Source organism: Vicia villosa, linkage group LG2 (assembly GCF_029867415.1).
Source record: "Vicia villosa cultivar HV-30 ecotype Madison, WI linkage group LG2, Vvil1.0, whole genome shotgun sequence".
In the NCBI taxonomy this organism is placed as follows: Eukaryota; Viridiplantae; Streptophyta; class Magnoliopsida; order Fabales; family Fabaceae; genus Vicia; species Vicia villosa.
Window position 1 is genome coordinate 132,768,733 of NC_081181.1, and position 20,202 is coordinate 132,788,934.

At 33.1% G+C, this 20,202-nt stretch overlaps 2 protein-coding genes across 2 annotated transcripts; one reads left to right on the forward strand and one right to left on the reverse strand.

Moving 5' to 3' along the window:
* The first annotated feature begins 3,748 nt into the window (after positions 1–3,748).
* Positions 3,749–7,628, forward strand: LOC131646831 (uncharacterized). The gene is made up of 11 exons (XM_058916785.1): positions 3,749–4,153; positions 4,239–4,306; positions 4,673–4,756; positions 4,921–5,037; positions 5,140–5,580; positions 5,802–6,208; positions 6,321–6,420; positions 6,508–6,567; positions 6,665–6,751; positions 6,847–6,975; positions 7,097–7,628. The coding sequence occupies exons 2-11, from the start codon at positions 4,241–4,243 to the stop codon at positions 7,397–7,399; spliced, it is 1,794 nt and encodes a 597-aa protein (XP_058772768.1). The 5' UTR covers positions 3,749–4,153; positions 4,239–4,240; the 3' UTR covers positions 7,400–7,628.
* Positions 7,629–13,761: 6,133 nt separating this feature from the next.
* Positions 13,762–14,547, reverse strand: LOC131652157 (STS14 protein-like). The gene has a single exon (XM_058921943.1). It carries the CDS (start codon positions 14,469–14,471, stop codon positions 13,917–13,919), a length of 555 nt encoding a protein of 184 aa, XP_058777926.1. The 5' UTR covers positions 14,472–14,547; the 3' UTR covers positions 13,762–13,916.
* Between the last annotated feature and the right edge of the window lie 5,655 nt (positions 14,548–20,202).

The window sequence follows — 20,202 nt, forward strand, 5'->3', positions numbered from 1 at the left end:
AGATGCACCAAAACACCATAGAAATGAAATATTTGAAGCATGTCAGACCCCAATATAGGGTGACATCCTCCCATAATTATTCCATAGGTTTTTATTTGATAAAAAATTTATTTTGCATTCTATAGTAAAAACACTTATGAATTAAATTGTTTTTATAACCCAAGATACAATAAATTCAAACTGTTTTTATATAACTACAAATTATTTTCATTATATTCTTATTAGAATAAAAAATATGTTTGATAAATTTTGTCAAACAACATTAAGACATTATATATGATTCTTTTTACTTATTGAGTGTAGAATTTATATTTTTTAAAAAAGAAACGTAAGACTTTTTATTCAAACTTATAACACAATAATCTCTTTTTTAAGTAAGATCAATTTATATGTTTTAAGTGGAAGCTCTATTAATCACATAAATTTATACCGTTATTGACATCTTTACCACGTCACAAACACTTCAACAAGACTCGCCGCTTGATCATCACCTTGCCAGAAAAACTTTGATAAAAGAACTTGATCCTTTAGTTGAATCATCGACTCTAATACAATACAATTGTTGGAAAAACATAAAAACAAATTTGTTTTCATTATTCAGTGTGAGACTTGAATGAATATACTATTTTTCACTTCGTCATCTTTCTTTTCTAGGTAATACGAGACTTCTCTATCACAACAATCTTCCATTCAAGGGAAGTCCATCCACTTATATGCACCCCTCCAAACAGAAACTCGTTCATCCACATAAACTTGTACTATCACACGCCGTGTAACCGTTACATTGTTAGGAAAATTTTCGATACAAGATGTCAATCCCTTTCTTGAACCGTTGGCTTGGATATCAGTGTTGGAAAAATATTAAAAAACAAATATCTCCCCACTATTCAACGTGAAATTTAGATGGATATATTTTTCTTCACTTCGTCGTCTCTCACTTGATTGAAGAATGTCCGGCTTCCTTTCTTGTCACAATCACATAAGTGAAATAGACACAACATTATTCACCTAAAGTTTTAAAACAATAAATATATAAATTATTTCATTTATAAAATATCCAATTTTCACTTTTTCAAACACGGTGAAACTTCTAACTTGCACTTGTATTACAATGATAAGTTCAAATAAATCAATTTAACAGGAAAAAAAACTTATATATTAATATTGGAATTGAGTATATCTCAACATTTACAAATTCTACTTGTAGTCAAACTGGACTCTTAACACACTCTAATTTTCAATTGAAAATGTTTATGCAAGACAACAATTTTACAATTTCAGAGGACTGATCCAGTGTTGATAAGTGGATTTTATTTGTTGTTTTTAGGAGAATCTCAGTCATATAGAACTTTGTGAATTAATTTCGATCCTTATTATTGGGATGCCACAGATTTTTTGTACTCTTTGTAATCCTATTCATTAATTAAACAGTGTTGCAAATTGCAATATGTTTTTTTCGATGAATACATGGATCAAGGAAGCATGTCTGTCAGATTCATTTGAAAAATTGATACCTTCAATCTTCTGTTGTATAGTGCTGTTTTTTAGCATTTTAAATGGTCTTTCTAACTTATGTACAATTTTGATTCAATAAGATAAAATAGAAGTTTCATTTGTTTATTTGTTGGAAGTAGATATACATTTGGACTCTACATTGATGGTTAAAATATAAGATGAGTCCAAATAAGAACCCTGCACTTTGTTTTTGTTGTTCATAGGGAGACTAACTTCACAGGACTTCTATAAAATTTTCATTTAATTGAAATAATAATAATAATAATAATAATAATAATAATTATTATTAATTAATTAATTAATTAAATTTAAATGTTATTGGAAATGAAAGGATTGGTTGGAAATTGAAAGAAATTGGTCTTTTGAAGTTGGTAAAAAACAAGCACAAGTATTTGAATTTAACAAAAGTTTTTTAATTTTTTTTTTAAGAAATATCACACTTAGTGTTTATACATGGAAAGTTGACCTTTTGAGGTTTACACAATTTTGTGAAAGGGTGAGAACCCACCACTATAATAAACTATTACCGCGTTGTCGATCGGCTCGGGCCGGTCTAGTGTTGTATATTATTTTCGGTATCCAAAACAGTAAAAATTAATTAATACTCAGAGATGCACAATTTTGAAAAAGGCTGAGGACGCACTATCATAAACCTTCACGCGTGTCTACTGTTCAGCTGATTCGGCTCAAATCAGGTTTGAGTCATTCATTAATTTTTGGTATTCGAAATGAAAAAAATTAAGTAATAAGTTTCCACTATGTTTCCCTTCTTTTTCTCCAATTCGGGTTCAAAATTTTCTCCTCATATTTTGCACTTGGGATTTCTTAGTCAAATTGCAATATGTTCCCTTTTTTTTTGTCTTTGCTTTATCTCTATATTTCTCAGTTCTATTCCTAGTTCGATTGACTGTTTTTGTAAGATACAACTGTTATTAATTAGAAATTATGACTAATATTCACTAGATATTGCGACTTACATTTATAATGTAAACGATTTATCTTTGTGCTATATGATGATGTATTTCTAGATCGATTACCTACAATACAATAGGAATCGTACAATAGAACTTAGTTATTTTATTTTGAAAGTGCAATGGTTGATAGTCTATTTTACATAATTTTAGAGTGTGTCGCGAAATATCATAAACAAAATAGTCAAATTTGCAACTCGACCTGATAATTTATCTTGTAGCAATATTTTCAAAACCGTCTCAATCATTTATTTTGTAGCATTTTTTTCAAAACCTTAAAAGAAATTTTAGAATTTACTTTCCCTACAGTAATGTCATAAGTTACTATACATAACCTCCATTTTAAAAAAGTTCTTTTTAATTTTTTTATAAAAAGTTCTTATTAACCATGGTTAATGTTCTTTATCTTTTACCTATAGTCCTAAATTTAAGCTCCTCTCTTGCACTTTTTTATGTTTACACAAGTGTGCAAGCATCACAAAAGAAACTTTATTAACAAGTAGGGTTGTTTTGTATGAGGACAACAACAAAGAACTATCCACCTTACCACACTCCTATCACTTTCCTTTGTTATAACCAAAAAGGTGACTCCACATTACTATATTATATTTCTTGATTCTTTGACAAACGTTACTCTCTTTGATACTCAAGGACAATATAGGTATCTCCTTTAAATAAAAGCCATTTTGACAAAGAGAACCCCACAAAACCTCTATTCCTTTCAAGTATCCAATGCCCTTTTCCTCTTAACTTTCATCACTTTTTAGGTAAATCCTTGCTTTTCTTTCTTACACTCCACCATTTTGTTACTTAGTCACTTGTTTTCTCATTATTGTTCTTTACATAACACAAAAACTTTACTCTAATAACAAACACTATTGGCCTAAAAAAGTAAAAAACCAAAAAAAAATTTTTTTTTTACTTGAGACTTCTCTAACAATATAGAAAGATTGCTTACAATGAATCATAATTTATGTATCTTTTGAGCTAAGAATAAAGAACTATTCAATTATTGTCACATTAATATTTTTGTCCTCTTTCTTTTTTGTCAAATAAAATGGCTTAGTTTCTAAGTATAAAATGGTAGATGCAAAATGGGACACAAGGGTCACCAACTCTCACTTGCTTCCTAATGAGAGAAGAGAATATTGAAAAATAAATGGTACATTTTTCTACTTAGCAATTAAGGGTCCACCCACTATTTATTTTGTTTTTCTATAGACTTTACTTAGAGTGAGACTTGTTTTTTTTTATATTTATGTTTTGACATTTGCACTTCTTTCACAATTGTCAAAGTTATTATTCTATAAAGATTTACTTCTTGTGCTAAAGCCTTAAAGGGATTCTCTATAAGAACTTCTTTTCATGTAAAATGCAAAAAGTTCATCCTTTACAAAGGTTATAGAAAGAAGTAACAACACTAAACTTGAGGGGAGATTCTTCTAAGAGAAGGCTCATTTGGCAAAAAAAAGTGTAACTAGTCTTTTCTTCACATTCTTCTTCATGTGATAGAGATTGAGCATAAGCTGAAATTTATCACTTTGAGGATAGTTCCTGGAAGGAAACTTTGCTTTTCTGAAATGAAAAGGAACTTGTTAAGTATTTGAGTTTGTTTCTAGAGGCTTTTTTGTGTCATTCATCTGAGTTCTCTGCTGTGAAGTTCTTAGGTAGGATGGTGAATCTTTTGTCACTATGTTGTTATGTGACTTGTGTGTGCTTTTTGTGAATAGCTTTGGTTTTTTTGGTTTTCAGATATGGAACTTGAAAAAAGTGGAGAAAATCCAGATAATCAAGTTGAGGCCTCACAGAGAATGAAGATGGTATAATCAATTACTCTATTTTCTTCATCATGAATTGATCATGACTTCTTTTTATTTTATATAATCTTAGAATTGAAGGTATTTCATACCACGGTTCAAATTGTAAGTGTGTTTGGTGTCTGACACGTTGAGTGTTACATACACAGACACGGTTACATTCAATTACTTCTACTTTCACAAATTGTTACTGGTATCGACATGTCAGTGTCTTTGTATTTTCTTTTCCAAAGGAATATGATTGATGTCATTAGTCCCAACCAACCATAATGTTGTGACATTAATGGTCCATATTGATATCATTCCCTATAGTCCCCACATAGAAAACAAGTCTCATTTTCCTCAAGTATTGGTTTGATTTGGTTATAGGATATGGACTACGTCACTGAATATGCTAAAGAGAAGAATAAACCAACCCCTACAAGTGAAGTCCATAGTGCTATGAAACAAGAGGTACAATACCAGAACTGCTCCTCATAATTCTTATGATGCATGTTTTCTTGCAATCATGTCATGTTCTTTTGTTTGTCTTTTTCTGGTTGGTGCATTGCATTCATCAATATCTAACAACTTTGTACATCCACTAAGTCTGACTTTTGGCCATGCTCTTGTGGCAGATTCTACAGCTAGAGAGAAGATTACAAGATCAGTTTGAGGTTAGATGCACATTAGAAAAAGCACTCGGATACAGATCTTCGTTACTTGTCAATTCAAATGAAAAGACGATGCCTAAGGTAGCGCGACGTGTTCTATGAACTTAGGAGCTATACATTTACATTGTTTTAGGCTTTTGTTTTTGTCATGTTTTGATTTTGCTTGTTCTTTTTGTTATGCAGCCAGCAACAGAATTGATTAAGGAAATTGCGGTGTTAGAGTTGGAAGTTGTGTATTTAGAACAGCATCTTCTCTCATTGTACCGAAAAGCTTTCGATCAACAATTACCTTCGGTATCTCCATTTACTAAGGAGGGAACTGTAAAGCTTTCTCCAACAACACCTCAAGCACCATTTGTTAAACCTTCTATGCGTGAGGTCTTAACCGAGAATGAAAGTTCTACACTTCGATATAATGACCAAGATGAGCTTGAGAATATGCAAAAGGAACATAGTAGATATGAAATGGAGACTTTGGGGAAAGAAAAACATTTAGATTCCGGTGTTTATCGTTGTCATTCTTCGTTATCGCACTGTACCGCATTTACAAGAGCATCTCCTACAGAAGAATCTTTAACCAAAGCACTTCGCGCCTGTCATTCGCAACCATTGTCCATGATGGAGGTAAGTCTAGTCTCGTGAAATTCTGTTAAGTCAAACTGTTTTCATGTTAGTTATAAGCTGTTTTCAATAAGTTATCGTCGAGATTTTATAGATATAAGTCGAAGAATGCCTCGTGGACACGTAACGTTAATACCAGTAGATAAACTTAAATAAGTCAATCCAAGACATCGATTTGTCTTGAGGCCTTGTTTGGATTTTGACTATCACTTATTTCTATGCAGTATGTTGAAAGCTCTTCCTCAAATATAATCAGTCTTGCCGAGCATCTTGGCACACGAATATCCGATCATATTCCAATGGAACCTAATAAACTCTCCGAAGATATGGTCAAATGCATATCAGCTCTATATTGCAAGCTTGCAGACCCTCCTATGATACATCCAGGCTTTTCGTCTCCCATTTCATCATTGTCCTCAACGAGCAACTTCTCTATCGGTGATCAAGGCGATACTTGGAGTCCAAGGTTCAAAAATAATAACTCCTCTTTTGAGGTAAGGTTAGACAATCCTTTCCATGTTGAAGGACTCAAGGAGTTTAGTGGACCATACAGCACCATGGTTGAAATACCGTGGATTTATAAAGAGAATCAGAAATCGGGCGATACAAAAAAGTTGCTTCAAAATTACAAGTGAGTCTCTTAAATGTGAAATTAGATTTACTTAAAAACTTGCACATATGATCTCTATGATATAAACGTTCGTTCAATCTAACGCTGAAATTCAATTTTTGTGTTGTACCAGATCGCTTATTTCTCGATTAGAAGAAATAGACCCTGGAAATTTAGAACACGACGAGAAGCTAGCTTTCTGGATCAACATACACAATGCTTTAGTGATGCATGTAATTGAAAAACTTTCTCTATAATATCTTATGCATTTTTCGAATTTGATTAGTTGGATTTCTAATTTGTTATTTGGTTTCTAATAGGCATTTTTGGCTTATGGCATTCCTCAAAACAGTATGAAAAGAGTGTTTCTTCTTCTAAAGGTAAAAAAAGCACTTTTAGAAATAGCTTAAGTCATTAAGATATTAAACTCTTCAAAGTCTTTAGAATGTGATATATCTTTTTGCTTTGTCTTTGCAGGCTGCATATAATGTTGGAGGTTATATAGTTAGCGCAGACACGATACAAAATACTATACTTCGGTGTCGAATGTCTCGCCCTGGACAGGTGAATCCTGTAATCCAAACCACTTACATGTAAATAAAATCCTATAAACTAGTGACTAACATGGTTACATGTTCGAACTCGTCTCGTCTATGTAGTGGCTACGTTTGTTTTTTTCTTCAAAGACGAAATTCAAAACCGGAGATGGAAGACAAGCATATGCGTTGGCGCATCTCGAGCCTCTTTCACACTTTGCTCTTTGTTCCGGAAACCATTCTGATCCCGCGGTATTCTTCTAATACATTTCTCGCATATTCATTTTTGGATAAAAAAGATACGATCTACAAGCATAAATTAGTTTTACACTGACATCTAATAAAATCTTAATCTTCTGATGAACTATGATAGGTTCGCGTATATACACCAAAGAGAGTGTTTCAAGATCTAGAAGTAGCAAAGGACGAGTACATTCGAGCTACATTAGGCGTACGCAAGGACCAAAAAATACTTCTACCAAAGCTTATCGAATCATTCGCCAAGGACTCAGATTTGTGTCCAAGCGGCGTCATGGACATGATCCTAGAATCTCTACCTGAGTCACTAAGGAAAAGGGTTAGGAAATGTCAACTTGCAAAATCTAAGAAGTGCATAGAATGGATTCCACATAACTTTAATTTTAGATATCTTATATCTAAGGATGTTCTAAAATAGTACTTGATAGTTTTACTTGTTAATGATGAGGAAACGATTTTACATTGTTTGCTCTATGTAATTTTTTGTGTACAAAAGTAGATTGAAGTTGTAAGATTGTGTTGTGAAGAAGGTAAATAATTTTCTGATATATCAGTTGACATTTGACAAGAGGACTGTGCACACATGTAGTATGTTTTGTGATTGTCTAACCTGTTGGAAGTTTATGCTAGCTTAAAGACAAAAGTCATTTTTCTTTTGTCAGTTTTGATTCTTTCTTGATAACATAATTCAGACATGATTTGTCTGAATTGGTGATTCTTGATGCACTGAAAAAATTAATTGAATTAGATTTTTATTCATGGTAATAACATAATATTCATAGGAATGACACATGATATAAATGATAAATAGAAGGAAAAAAAGATAAAATATAGCAACAGTAATAGATCATGGATCAATAAAGCTAATAACACTTGCAAGATTACATGGTTTATTCATCAAGTTAAATCATGCACATCTGAACTGACATAATTCTCTTAAACACCATAACCTTACATGTCTCATGCTTAGGGAGTTATTGACTGACATAAGTAGACTGACTTAATACTCTTAAGCATTTCATCCTTACATGCTTCATGTTTAGGAGACTCTGGACTAATATAAGTACTAAGATTATGAAGCCGAACCTGAATAGGCATGGGTCTATGGCCCAACTTTAGATCCCGTAGTTTAATGTATGAGCCCAAACACTTGAGCAATATTAGGGGATGCTCTTCCCACCTTTAGAGGAGCTCCCTTACCACCGTGAAAAGTCTGGAGATGCATCTCGAGATCCACCTAAAATCATATCAACAAAGACGTTATTCTTTTTACAATCATGAAATAAATCAAATTAGTCAAAATAACATGCATAGATCAAGCCCACTAAGTTCCTTAACTCGAGCAGTCCCTCGATTGAATTTTGAGCGAACATAAAAAACATAATTCTCACATTATCATCATTTTCAAATTTCAGTTTGTTGTACCAAACATGTCCATTGGGATCGATTGATGGACACCAATAATCAATATATACCAAACTTCAATTGTTCGTTTGGCCTATGGGTGAGTTGAGTTGGTTTGTGGATCCGACTTGGATTCTCTAGATAATAAATATGATTCTCTATCACTTTTGTTAGTAAGAGTGAAAGATAGAGGGGAAATGTATCTAAAAAGAGAAGAAATTCCTAGGATTCTATTCATAGACTTGGAAGTTCCTAGGATTCTATTCATAGAATTTGGCAGACCTTTAAAGTTATCTAAAAAGACTAAGATACATTTCTAAACACCTTAGGTTTGTGTGATTTATATAGAGAGAGTTGAAGATATAGGAAAATACTTGGGTAGAAAATTGGTTTTGTTTTTACGAACATGGGAGACTATTTTCTTGTAACTCATTTGTAAATTCTTATAATAATTTTTGAAAGTATAGTGAATCAGAGAGCTTTTCTCTCATCGAGAGTAGATTAGTTTGATCAATTTGGATAAACAAGTTCTACGTGTACTTGTCATTTATCTTCCTCTGTAACATTAAGGAATGCAAGGTTCATGGTGTTAGTACGATAAGACTTAGAATGTTCAATGATTGTGACTTCCTTCTATTTAATGTGGGATATGTTCTCAAGCTTGGGAGAAATTTGCTATCCATAAGCATGTTTGATGATATAGGTTGTTGCACTAGAGTTGAACATGACATGTTGAAATTATACAAGATTGATTGATCACGTATAAAAAGTCTAAAATATGTGGGTTATATATTTTAGATGGTTCCATGGTTATTAGTCGTGCATCATCAACTAGTGTAGTCTTTCATGACAAAAACAAACTATGGAAATTAAATTCAAGAGAATGTTAAATGCTCATAGGTTGTTTTATAGAACTTAAATTAGTTTTGAAGGAAATAAAGGATGAAAACCCATTTGACGAATTTTAGCATGGTGCTAGGAGCTGAGTTGTCAGAGAGTTTCTAGAATAAGGTCGGTGCTAAAGAAACTTATCAGATCCGCAAATGTCCATTTACATGAATAAACTTCTTGGCATTTATGGAGATTTGGAGTAGGAAACATATAGATTAATATAATCTGAAGGTGTTCAAAACTTGTTTGTTTATGCAAATCAAGAAGGCCCAGTTTAATGGTAAGGTTGTGAAATGTGTCTTCAATAGTTATCTAGAAGGGGAAAGAGTTACAAGTTGAGGGAAGTGGAATCTAGGGGATCAAAGTTGGTCATAAGCATGTTTATTACTTTTAGTGAGACTCGTAAAAGAAGGAGGAAGAGTAAAGATTTGGAGAGGAAAATATTATAAACTTTAGCGAATAAAATTTAGTTTGAGATGGAAGTTCTAGCTAGGGAGACTACAAATGAGGAAGAGATGAAGACTCTTAATTCTAGTTCTACCGAGAAAAATTTTGTAGTGGGCATTAATTATCGTAATAACGTAAGAATAGAGATTGTACATTTTCATGAATACAATTATGTTAGCCTTGATTGTTATTCTTTGAATTTGAATGTACCTGAAAAGTGACAAGATTCGAAAACAAGGACCTTGAGGGAGGCATTTGAAAGCAAATAGAGTCAAATGGTTGAAGAACCTTATTTTTGAGTTTGCTATAAGCAAAAAGGGAATTTCTTAAAATCGAAAATGCCCTATAGATTTCGGAAATGCATTTTCGGATGCACCTCATGCAACACCCTTTTCTAACCCCAAATATAACATATTATTCACAGAGTAAAGTATGCATATAATAAAAGAGGCGTCACATGTTATTTTCATCACTATAAAAACCTAGAACAAACATACCAACATGCACTAATTATATCGTAACACATTTTGAAAATCTCATGCTTTCATAAAATATACATATCGCACGCGGAAGAATTATAACTCAAAACATTTCAATGAATATATCACATACTATATTCATCTACCGAACTCAATTAACATATCCAAAGTATCGATTCAAAATACATACAAGATAGCAATATCAAAACATAAGCATAAGTCAAATAAAAACCCCCAAGTGTTACATGATCTGAGCATATGACTCGCTACCTAATCAAACAACAAACTCAGGAGCTCCTCGGCTAAATCCTCGGACAAGCTACTACTCGTCGAAACCTGCACGATGTCATAATGAACATCATTCAAACAGAAGGGTGAAAATACGCATCATAATGAATATAGCATACAATAGCATTATCATTCATCACACTTCATATATTGAATAAGTTCCACAATTATCACACAAACACAATTTCCAATATCACAAAAACAACTCACATCATTTACAATCAATCACATAGCACATAATGCGACTCGAATGCAAAGAATGTGACTCAAATGCATGTGGTATCAATGTGGACCCAAAGTTCCACCGCTTCTGATTCATATAGAATCTAGCCACGCTCCCGATCCGGACAAGATCAAAGCCAACATGTGAACCCATAGTTTCACTGCCTCTATTTCCAATCAAGGATCAAATCCAACATGTGAACCCATAGTTTCACCGCCTCTATTTCCAATAAAGGATCAAAGCTAACATGTGAACCCATAGTTTCACCGTTCCCGAATCCACAAAGGAAACAAAGCCTCGCCTCTATTTCCACACAAGGATCAAAGTCACTATGTATGCATGTACAATTATCACCAAAATGTATGCAATTAAGATTATCCATACAATCTTAACATGCCGCATACCACAATAATTCACACAATGAATTATCCACCAATTGTACAAAACACACATATTGAATAACAATCACAACAGGGTACAACAATTTAGCATATAATCATTCACACTCATCATGAATATCATATCACATATCATGCCAACAATGTTATTATCGCTCAACATCAATTCACATAATACATAAATACGATTTCAAGTAACATGCCTTCACTCACGTATGCATCATACTCATAGTTTTCACCAACAACAACATACACATTCGCTAAATTCAAGCATCATGTATACATACAATTATCAACACATATGAAATTAAGAATTATCCATATAATCTTAACATTCAAGCATATCACATAATTCACACATTGAATTATTCACCAATTGCACATCATACATTCATCATGTAATCAACATCAATAATTAACACAAGGTAATAATAGCAACACATGTTATCCTCATGTAACATTAGTTGGTTACATACGCATACATAATTACATGTCGTTTGCCAGTTGAACAACATACATTAAATAATCATCTCCGACAAAATACATTCGAATAGCATATGTTCATTCACACATATCATGAATATCATACCACATTTCATGTCAACATTTGTTATTCATGTTTCACCATGTTATGACGCACATACACCAAATTACATGTTATTAACACAACAACATCATAATTAATTCATCAAGTGCTAACCTCTCCAATCTTATTATATAGATAATCACATTAGCTTCCTAACGCTTCAAACGACACACAAAACGGAGTTACAGGTCAAAAGTTACGACATTTTGAAGTTTCAAAAAAAATCATGTTTACTGCTGGTGAACGGGTTCCCCAATCTAGGAACCGGGTTCCCAAACCTTATGTCCGCTAAATAGTGCATTTTTTGATATGGCAACCGGTTCCCCCTTTTTGGAACCGGGTTCCCCTGTACCAGAACCCCAAAAACTCAATTTTCTTGTTGTTACGAAAACCCACTTTCAATATTCAAAATTCCTCATTTTCCCAACAATCCCATCACATTTATGGGTCAATTTAAGCACTTATGATAACAATCAAATCAACACAACTTTCATTCTCCATTTCACACAATAACATCATCACTTTCATCAATTTGGGTAAAATCCCATGAAATCAAACAATGGAAACTCAAAACCTACAATCATTCAATTTAAGAGTTTCTAATCATATTTCTATCATGGTATATTAACATAGCAACATAGAACATGATTATCTCACACAAATTTCATGAATTCATACCTAAACTCTAACTTAGAAAGTTATGAAATAGAGATATGAAGAACACACATATACCATTACCCATTATATATATATATATATATATATATATATATATATATATATATATATATATGTAAACAAGATAATGGGATTCCCCCCTTACCTTGAATCAATCTCCCTCTATCTTCTAGTTTCTCCCCAAATCTTCTTCTCTTCTCTTTTCTTGAGTTCTCTCTTTCTCTTCTCTACTTTCTCCTCTAGCCTCGTTTTCTTCTTTTCCCCCGAATGAGTTATAACCTCTGAAACCATATTTTCCTTACTACCACTATTCTTAATGGGCTTAACCCACAAACCAATTTCATATTTTATTTATATTACTTAGGCTCAATTAGTTATATCTCTCTAATAACTTAATTAACCCAAATAGCACAAATACACACATAATTAAATAATCAAAGAATTTATCGTATCACATAATAATTAAATAAATAAATAATTAATAAAACACCAAACAAAATAATTAATAATATAATTAATAAAATTGGGATGTTACACCTCATGCACACATAATTCATTCGCTTTTGAACTACGTCTCAATTTTATGACTAAATTTATTTCATAAATGCATTTCTAAAACCTATTGATCAAATAACCTACTTAAAAAAAAAAAGTAAAAAAGAGATAGAGAGTTGCATATTTCAATGGTCCTATTGAAGATAACTCTGGATGATTAGTTATTTTTTAGTAGCTTAGTTATTGTATTATAAGTAGGTTCGAGAAATGTATTTCTGGAGACATTAAAAAAATGTGTTTCTGAAATAAATTTAATGATAAATTTGAGGCGTGTCTCAAAAACAAATCAATTGTGTGTTTGAAGTGCATCTAAAAATGCATTTCCGAAATTCTCGAGGTATGTTAGAAATGGGTACGATATATTAAGAAATTCCAAAAAAAAAAATAATTGAATAAGTAGATGAAAGTGGCAAGCTCAAGGTTCTAGCGTGTAGCTTGGACTTCATGAAAATTGTTGAATAATAATTCAACTTTTGAAAGGAGCATCACAATAATTAATGGATAAATTGACATTACTATCGAGTTTGACTCTATGTAAACATAAAAAATCAAGTAATGAAAGTGGCGTAAGCAAATTGTTCATATGTTGACTCTTATCTCATGGTAGTAATAAACATTTGAATCTATAATTTCATCATAAAACAAAATTCATATACTTTTAAATCTATAATTTCATCATAAAACAAACACTAAAAACAAAAACCAATTTCCAACCTCGTAAAAAAACTAAGAACAATTTGATTAACATGGCCTACCTGGACTATTCTTAACTTCATGATATTTAAAAATTAAAAAAAATAAACTAAACCGTAAACTACTTTATATGCAAAATTCTCACAAAAGATCACCTCAATTAACAATCATAACAAGAGATAATTTTAAACTAATTAACTAAACTGAAATACTAGTCTTTCTTGGCACATTTTGCATACAAGAGACCGTTACTAATATTCTAATAAGCATTACTTGAAGTCGAAATACATGAATCAAAACGGAGACTCCCCTATGACATTACCAGGTGGATCATAGAAACAAATCGTCAAACTAGCTTTCTCCTTAACACTACAACTAGCTTGTGAACATCCAAGTTGTACCGAATTCTTCCACACAACCTGCGTATAAACACCACACTCATGTTTCGCCACACAAGAATTATTTGCATGCATATAGAAATCTTTCTCCTTCACCCACTCCTCCACCGCTTTGCTCGGCGTCACCGCCTCCGAACCCGCCCAGAGCTGGTTACCACCGTATTTGCTTGCCGTTAAGTTAGCAAAATCGCACCCCATTTTGTTCCTTTGGTAACGGACTAGTAGGCTTGCGTCTTTCGCTAGCTTCTCGTTCCATTGGAGTGGCGGAACTCCGACTTCGGCTCTTGCTTTGTTGTGTGAGTCTAGAAAATCTTGAGCTGCTGGTGGTAGTGGTGGTGATAGTGGCTCAGGAACGGTGGCTGCTAGCCTTGCGGCATTGGAGGAGATGATGGATAAGGATATGGTTAGAACTGCAAGTGAAAAGAGAGGGAACAAATGTAACATTTTCATGGGAACTTATCTTTTGAAAATAATAATGATAGGAGAAGAAGGATGTACTGTTTTAAAGTTGAAGAGTCACGGATGGGAGGATCAATTATTTATAATAGAAACAACAAGAGCTATGATGTGGATTTACTAAGTTGTCCTTGATTGTGATATTTCAGTAAAAGACATTGTAGTAGTTTGAGAGACTTGTTGGTAGCATTGACATTTGACTTGGAATGCAAGCTGTATTGCAATTTGAGAGAGAGCGAATAGAGAGGAGTGTGGTGTCTGTTACTGCTAGATCTCTGCATGTGCACCTAATTAATCGTAAGCCATTTAACCATATAATAACAAGAGGATCCATAGTCACATCTTAAATAAGCAAGTGATAAGCGTCATTGACAGAATAATCACCCATGTTACGGTTAAAACTCCATGTCCGCCCGTCTCTTACATTTTCAATCAAAAACATGTTAACTAACAAGAAACAACAATCTATAATCTTTCCTCCCATGTGAACAAATGTGTCTTCTTTAGCACCGCTCATCCCCATCGCCTACTCACTCATATTAAAAACACATTTTTGTCTAAGAGTAAGTTGAATAGTCAATTAAATGTCACATGAAACAACTTCTTTTATTCAAGGATCGTGCAAAAATGAGACCAACTCGCAATGTCGCTCAGTACCTTCTACCTTAAAAAGATTATTATTAAATCAAGGGTTAATGAACTTTTTGGTCCCTCTAAATATTGCAGATTTCGTTTTTAGTCCCTCAAAAATTTTGCTTTAAGAAATCGTCCCTTCAAAATATTTCGCCTAAACTATTGGTCCCTAACGTCAAATTTGCTAGAGATTTGCTACGACTTTAGCCACTGATTAGCTACGAAATTTGACGTTAGGGACCAATAGTTCGGAAGAAAAATTTTGAAGGGACGATTTCTTGAAGGAAAATTTTGGAGGGACTAAAAACGAAATTTGGAATATTTAAAGGGACGAAAAAGTTCATTAACCCTTAAATCAATTAACTCTAGTCACTCCCCCATTTTGTCCCTAATAAATGGTAAGTATGTTTAATCTTATATCTATCCGACAACACTTTAAATTACAATCATATTTTTTTTTTAAATATACCTTATTCCCTGGCATATAGACGGGATTCAGATTACCCTACTTTAAAATTTTTGTTTTGGAATTTCCCTGATATCTGAAAAATTATACTCCCTCCGTTCCTTTTTAAGTGTCATTCTAGCATAAAGCTCTTCAACCAAGATAGTGGATTATTAGAGCTACTTTTTCTATTATACCCTTATTTATTTTTCTCTTTTCAAATAAATTTAATCATACATTCTCTCTTTCCAATAACTAATTGAAAAATGTGAGGTGGAGTTATTGAGAAAATAAGGGTATAAATGACAAATTATAACATTAAATTATAAAACGACACTTAAATAGGAACAAAAAAATTCTCCTAAAACGACACTTAAAAAGGAACGGAGGGAGTATATCTTTTGTCTCCTATGGATACAAATTACCTCTATAAAATATTTTTTTAAATTTACCTCCTAGTTTTTACACGGGTACTAAAAAATTACAGGATAGTAACCAAAAAAAAATAATTTAAGAGGGTAAATCGAATCTCGCCTATATGGCAGGAGAGTAACGTATATTTAACTTTTTTTTATAAGCAACTTTGACTTCAAACACTATTTTTTCTGAAGATTCTACTGCATCTTGAAATAAAATTTGATTATGTGATTTCCAAGCACACCAACACAAAGCCAGCCAAATGACACCCACTATTTTCTTGAGGACCAACCCCTCCAATTTTGATACAAACAGTAAGAAGGAACTGCAACAATCCTCCATCAAATCACAATTTAGGCCTAATCAAATTAAAATCTTATTACATACAACTCTCATCAAAAGACATCCAATCATGGCATGATTAAGTATCTCATCATGATTAGAACAGAAAACACAAAAAAAATCAAGGGGTCATGGATTATTCCCCTTTTCACCAATTGCATTTTAGTATGTGACTTGTCATAAAGCACTTTCCACGCGAATATATTCACCTTTGATGGAATATACTACTCCAGACCACCTTGAGGGCTTGAGTTATCTAGCATCATGCCAAATTAAGGTCGCAGCATGCATAAGCTTTCTGTAGCAGGATTTCACAGAAAAAATCCGATTGCCTACAAATGGCCATACAACTATGTCTTCAACGTCCCTACATGAAGAAATATTAGACATAATACACCAACCCTTATCCCCTTATCTTTCATCTACTTCCAAGTCTCTGACCAAAGCCTCTTCTAAGAAAGAGCATTCGAATTTCCAATACCACCCTTATTATGCCACTCCCCCATATCCGCAATGCTGGCATATTTATTGAGGCAGCTTGAAAACAGTTTGGAAAAAGAATTTCCAAGGGAGCATGCCCAATCCATTTGGCAAACCAGAATGGAATATTAGCTCCCGACCCTAACCTGTGAAAGCACATCTGCAACAATCCATCAACTTATGGACAATCACCAATTTTTATAATATCTTTCCACCATAGAGATTCATAGTTTCTTCTCCTTTGACCTTCTTTCAGCCACAATTTTCTATACAAATATCCATACCTTTCTTATAAAATTTCCACCCAAATTGCATCCTCTTCCTTTAAAAACCTCCAACTCCATTTACTAAGTAATGCTCTATTAAAATTCGATGTCATAGTAAATCTTTATAGATTAATCCCAAACTTTATACGTATGATCTATATGATAATATGTTTCAATCCAACGGTTGATTTTAAAAAATATTTATCCGGAGTGAAGTTTTTTAGTGAGTGTAACTCATGGTGTAACTATTTGGGTGTAATTTGATCCCTCTTCATATATATATATATATATATATATATATATATATATATATATATATATATATATATATATATACATATATATATATATATATATATCCAATTTTTCATGGGCGATTGATAATGGTCATAGGGTTCGTTTTTGGAAGGATGCTTAGTGTGAGAATCCTTTAATCGATAGAATTAACTCTTAGATTCTCATTTACAATGGCATTGATGTGGATTTGTTTACTAGAGATCTTATTAGCAATGGTGCTTGGAATATTCCTTCTGTCTGGTTCAACTTATTTCCTTTCCTTATTCAGTTAATCTCGCAAATTACTTTGAGCGACTTCCCGGACATCATGGTTTGGCCTTCTTCGGCGGACGATAACTTAACGATGAAATAGGCTTATAGATTTAAAGCTTCTCCTTCTAACTAGATAAGCAAGGCTGGCAGAATTTGGAACACCGACATCCCTCCCTCTAAAGCTCTTTTAGTATGGAGAATCATGAATGACAAGATTCCTTCGGACGACGCCTTGAAAATCCGTGGTTTTAATTCTTGTTCTATGTGCAGTATTTGTGAGAGTCGCGAAACATCTTTTCACCTTTTCTTCGGTTTCGCATATGCTGTTAGGATTTGGTGTTGGCTTAGAAATATTTTGCAATCGTCTCTCCGTAGTTTCTCGAAGGACGACGTTTGGGCATTGTGTCACTGCAGTAGCTCTTCTCAATGCTCCCTCATCATATCGGCTGCAATTGTCTACATCTTTTCTCACATATGGCAGCTCCGTAACAGTGCTCGTTTTCTTAACAAGCCTCCGTCGGGTCAGCCAAATTTCTCCAATATTATAGCGCAGGTTTGTTTGATTGGCAACAATTCTTTATTGCATGGTTCTTCTTCCATGATTGATTTCTGCATTCTTAAAGCTTTCCGAATTTCGCTGAATTCTCCTCGGGCCCCCAAAATTGTTGAAGTCCTTTGGCAGCCTCCTATTTTGGACTGGATTAAGTGTAATTGTGACGGTTCTTTTGATAATAACACTAGTGGCTGTGGCGGAATTTTCAGGAACTCTAACAGTAACTTTCTCTTAGCTTTCGCCAAACCTACTTCGGATCCTAATTCCTTACATGCAGAATTCTTTGCGATTTTTAGAGCCATTAAGCTTGCTAGAGATAGAGCATGATTGAAGCTTTGGATTGAGAGTTATTCTTCCATTGTGGTCCAAGCTTTTTCAAAGGACACTTTGGTTCCTTGGCAGCTTAGAAATAGGTGGTTAAATTGTAAACATATTTTAGGAAACATGTCTTTTGTGATTACTCATATCTTCCGAGAAGGAAATTCTTGTGCCGACTTTTTTGCTAGCCTTGGTCGCACGGCTTCCTCTCTCACTCTTTTTGATGCCATCCCTCTAGCTATTAGATGTGATTTTGTAAAAAATAGGTTGGGGATGAGTTTTTTTTCAGGTTTATTAGCTCTTGAGAGGGTCTTGACCTAGTCTCCCCTCTCACTTTTTTGTATCTCCTTTTCCTTTATATTTCATAAGCTTTATTAAAAAAAATAGAATAAATTTTTTTTCATGATTATAAAAATACAAATTTAGATACTCTAAGTTAAAAGTATACACATATTAGAAAAAAATTGTTAAAAAAAATGTTAATGTTGAACAAAAAGTATCTTTTGTATTTTTTTTTTTAGGATTGACTTGAACTAGTCTCTCATCTTTTTGTTTATTGTAACCTACTTTTTAGTGTTTGGTATAAGTGTTTTAGAAGGTTAGGGGTTCAGTTGATTCTTCCTAGCTAGTTGGAGTTTCTTTTTGAATTTTTTCTTTATTTAGGTGGTAGGGCTAAGTCCAGGGGAGGTTTCACCATGATTTGGCATGCTTGCGTCTTAATAAGTTATCTTTTGGATCGTCAACAAACGTGAAAAAGATGAAGGATAAGAGCGTTTTTTGGTTTGGAGTTGGTTGCTTAACAGAGAAACATTGAACTCAACCTGCTTCTACGACTTACTTCATAATTCTATTTTGTGTCTTAGCAAATAGTGGATCAAGAGTTTAAACTACTCGAGAGGATTCAGTGGTCTTGGTGTTGCTAGTGATTTTTCTAGTCTATTATTGGTGGATCTGGCGATATAAACTCTGGTCGGTTTTCTGATGGGCGGTGCTTCATGTATATGGATTTTTTTCTTTTTTGGGTTTTGTTTAAGACTGTGTTATGATTGTAAATTGTATGATCATCTTGAAATAAGTCAATATGAGATATCAAACTTATTTATTGTTACTAAATACATTCGAGTATTGAGGAATAGATAATTTTTTCGATAATCAAAAGTTATACACTACAAGAGATAATCAATCTTCGATTCATGATTATTTGTAAGGACTCATTAGAAATAATTTTTTGGTAATGTTATGTAATGCATTTATCTTGATCATTCGCATTTTCCCTTTGCATGGAATATGGGCAGGACCCCTAGTCAGAAATCATAGTATCCAATGAATTCCCTACTTGAATTTGTTGGAAATAACATTTGATCCACTATCTTAGAATTTGGATTGGACATAGCTCATCTCTACAAAAACAAATTATAAGGTGAGGATTTTCCTTTATAATATAATATGTTCATGAAATATATTTTCGATGTGAGACTCGTAACACCCCATCGTGTTAGCACCATTGGGCTTGAAGTGTGTACATAAATGGTGGGTGGACAAATAGTGAAAACTTAAAAGATGGTGACAAGGACCTTCAGCTAGACTTTAATACAATTTTAAAATTTTGATTGAATCTAACTCATCCCTATAAAATTGATTTTGTAAGATTGTGTTAGACCCAACAACCATTTTACGCTTTGGTTTTGGATGATTAATTTAAATGATATGATTTGATTCAAT

What these genes read in the sequence shown, in the direction of transcription:
- LOC131646831 (XM_058916785.1), top strand. Translation starts at nt 4,241, where the DNA reads ATGGAACTTGAAAAAAGTGGAGAAAATCCAGATAATCAAGTTGAGGCC. An exon ending in AAGTTGCTTCAAAATTACAA is followed by an intron (nt 6,209 to 6,320) that starts GTGAGTCTCTTA and finishes GTGTTGTACCAG; the next exon opens with ATCGCTTATTTCTCGATTAG. An exon ending in GAGTGTTTCTTCTTCTAAAG is followed by an intron (nt 6,568 to 6,664) that starts GTAAAAAAAGCA and finishes TTGTCTTTGCAG; the next exon opens with GCTGCATATAATGTTGGAGG.
- LOC131652157 (XM_058921943.1), bottom strand. Translation starts at nt 14,471, where the DNA reads ATGAAAATGTTACATTTGTTCCCTCTCTTTTCACTTGCAGTTCTAACC.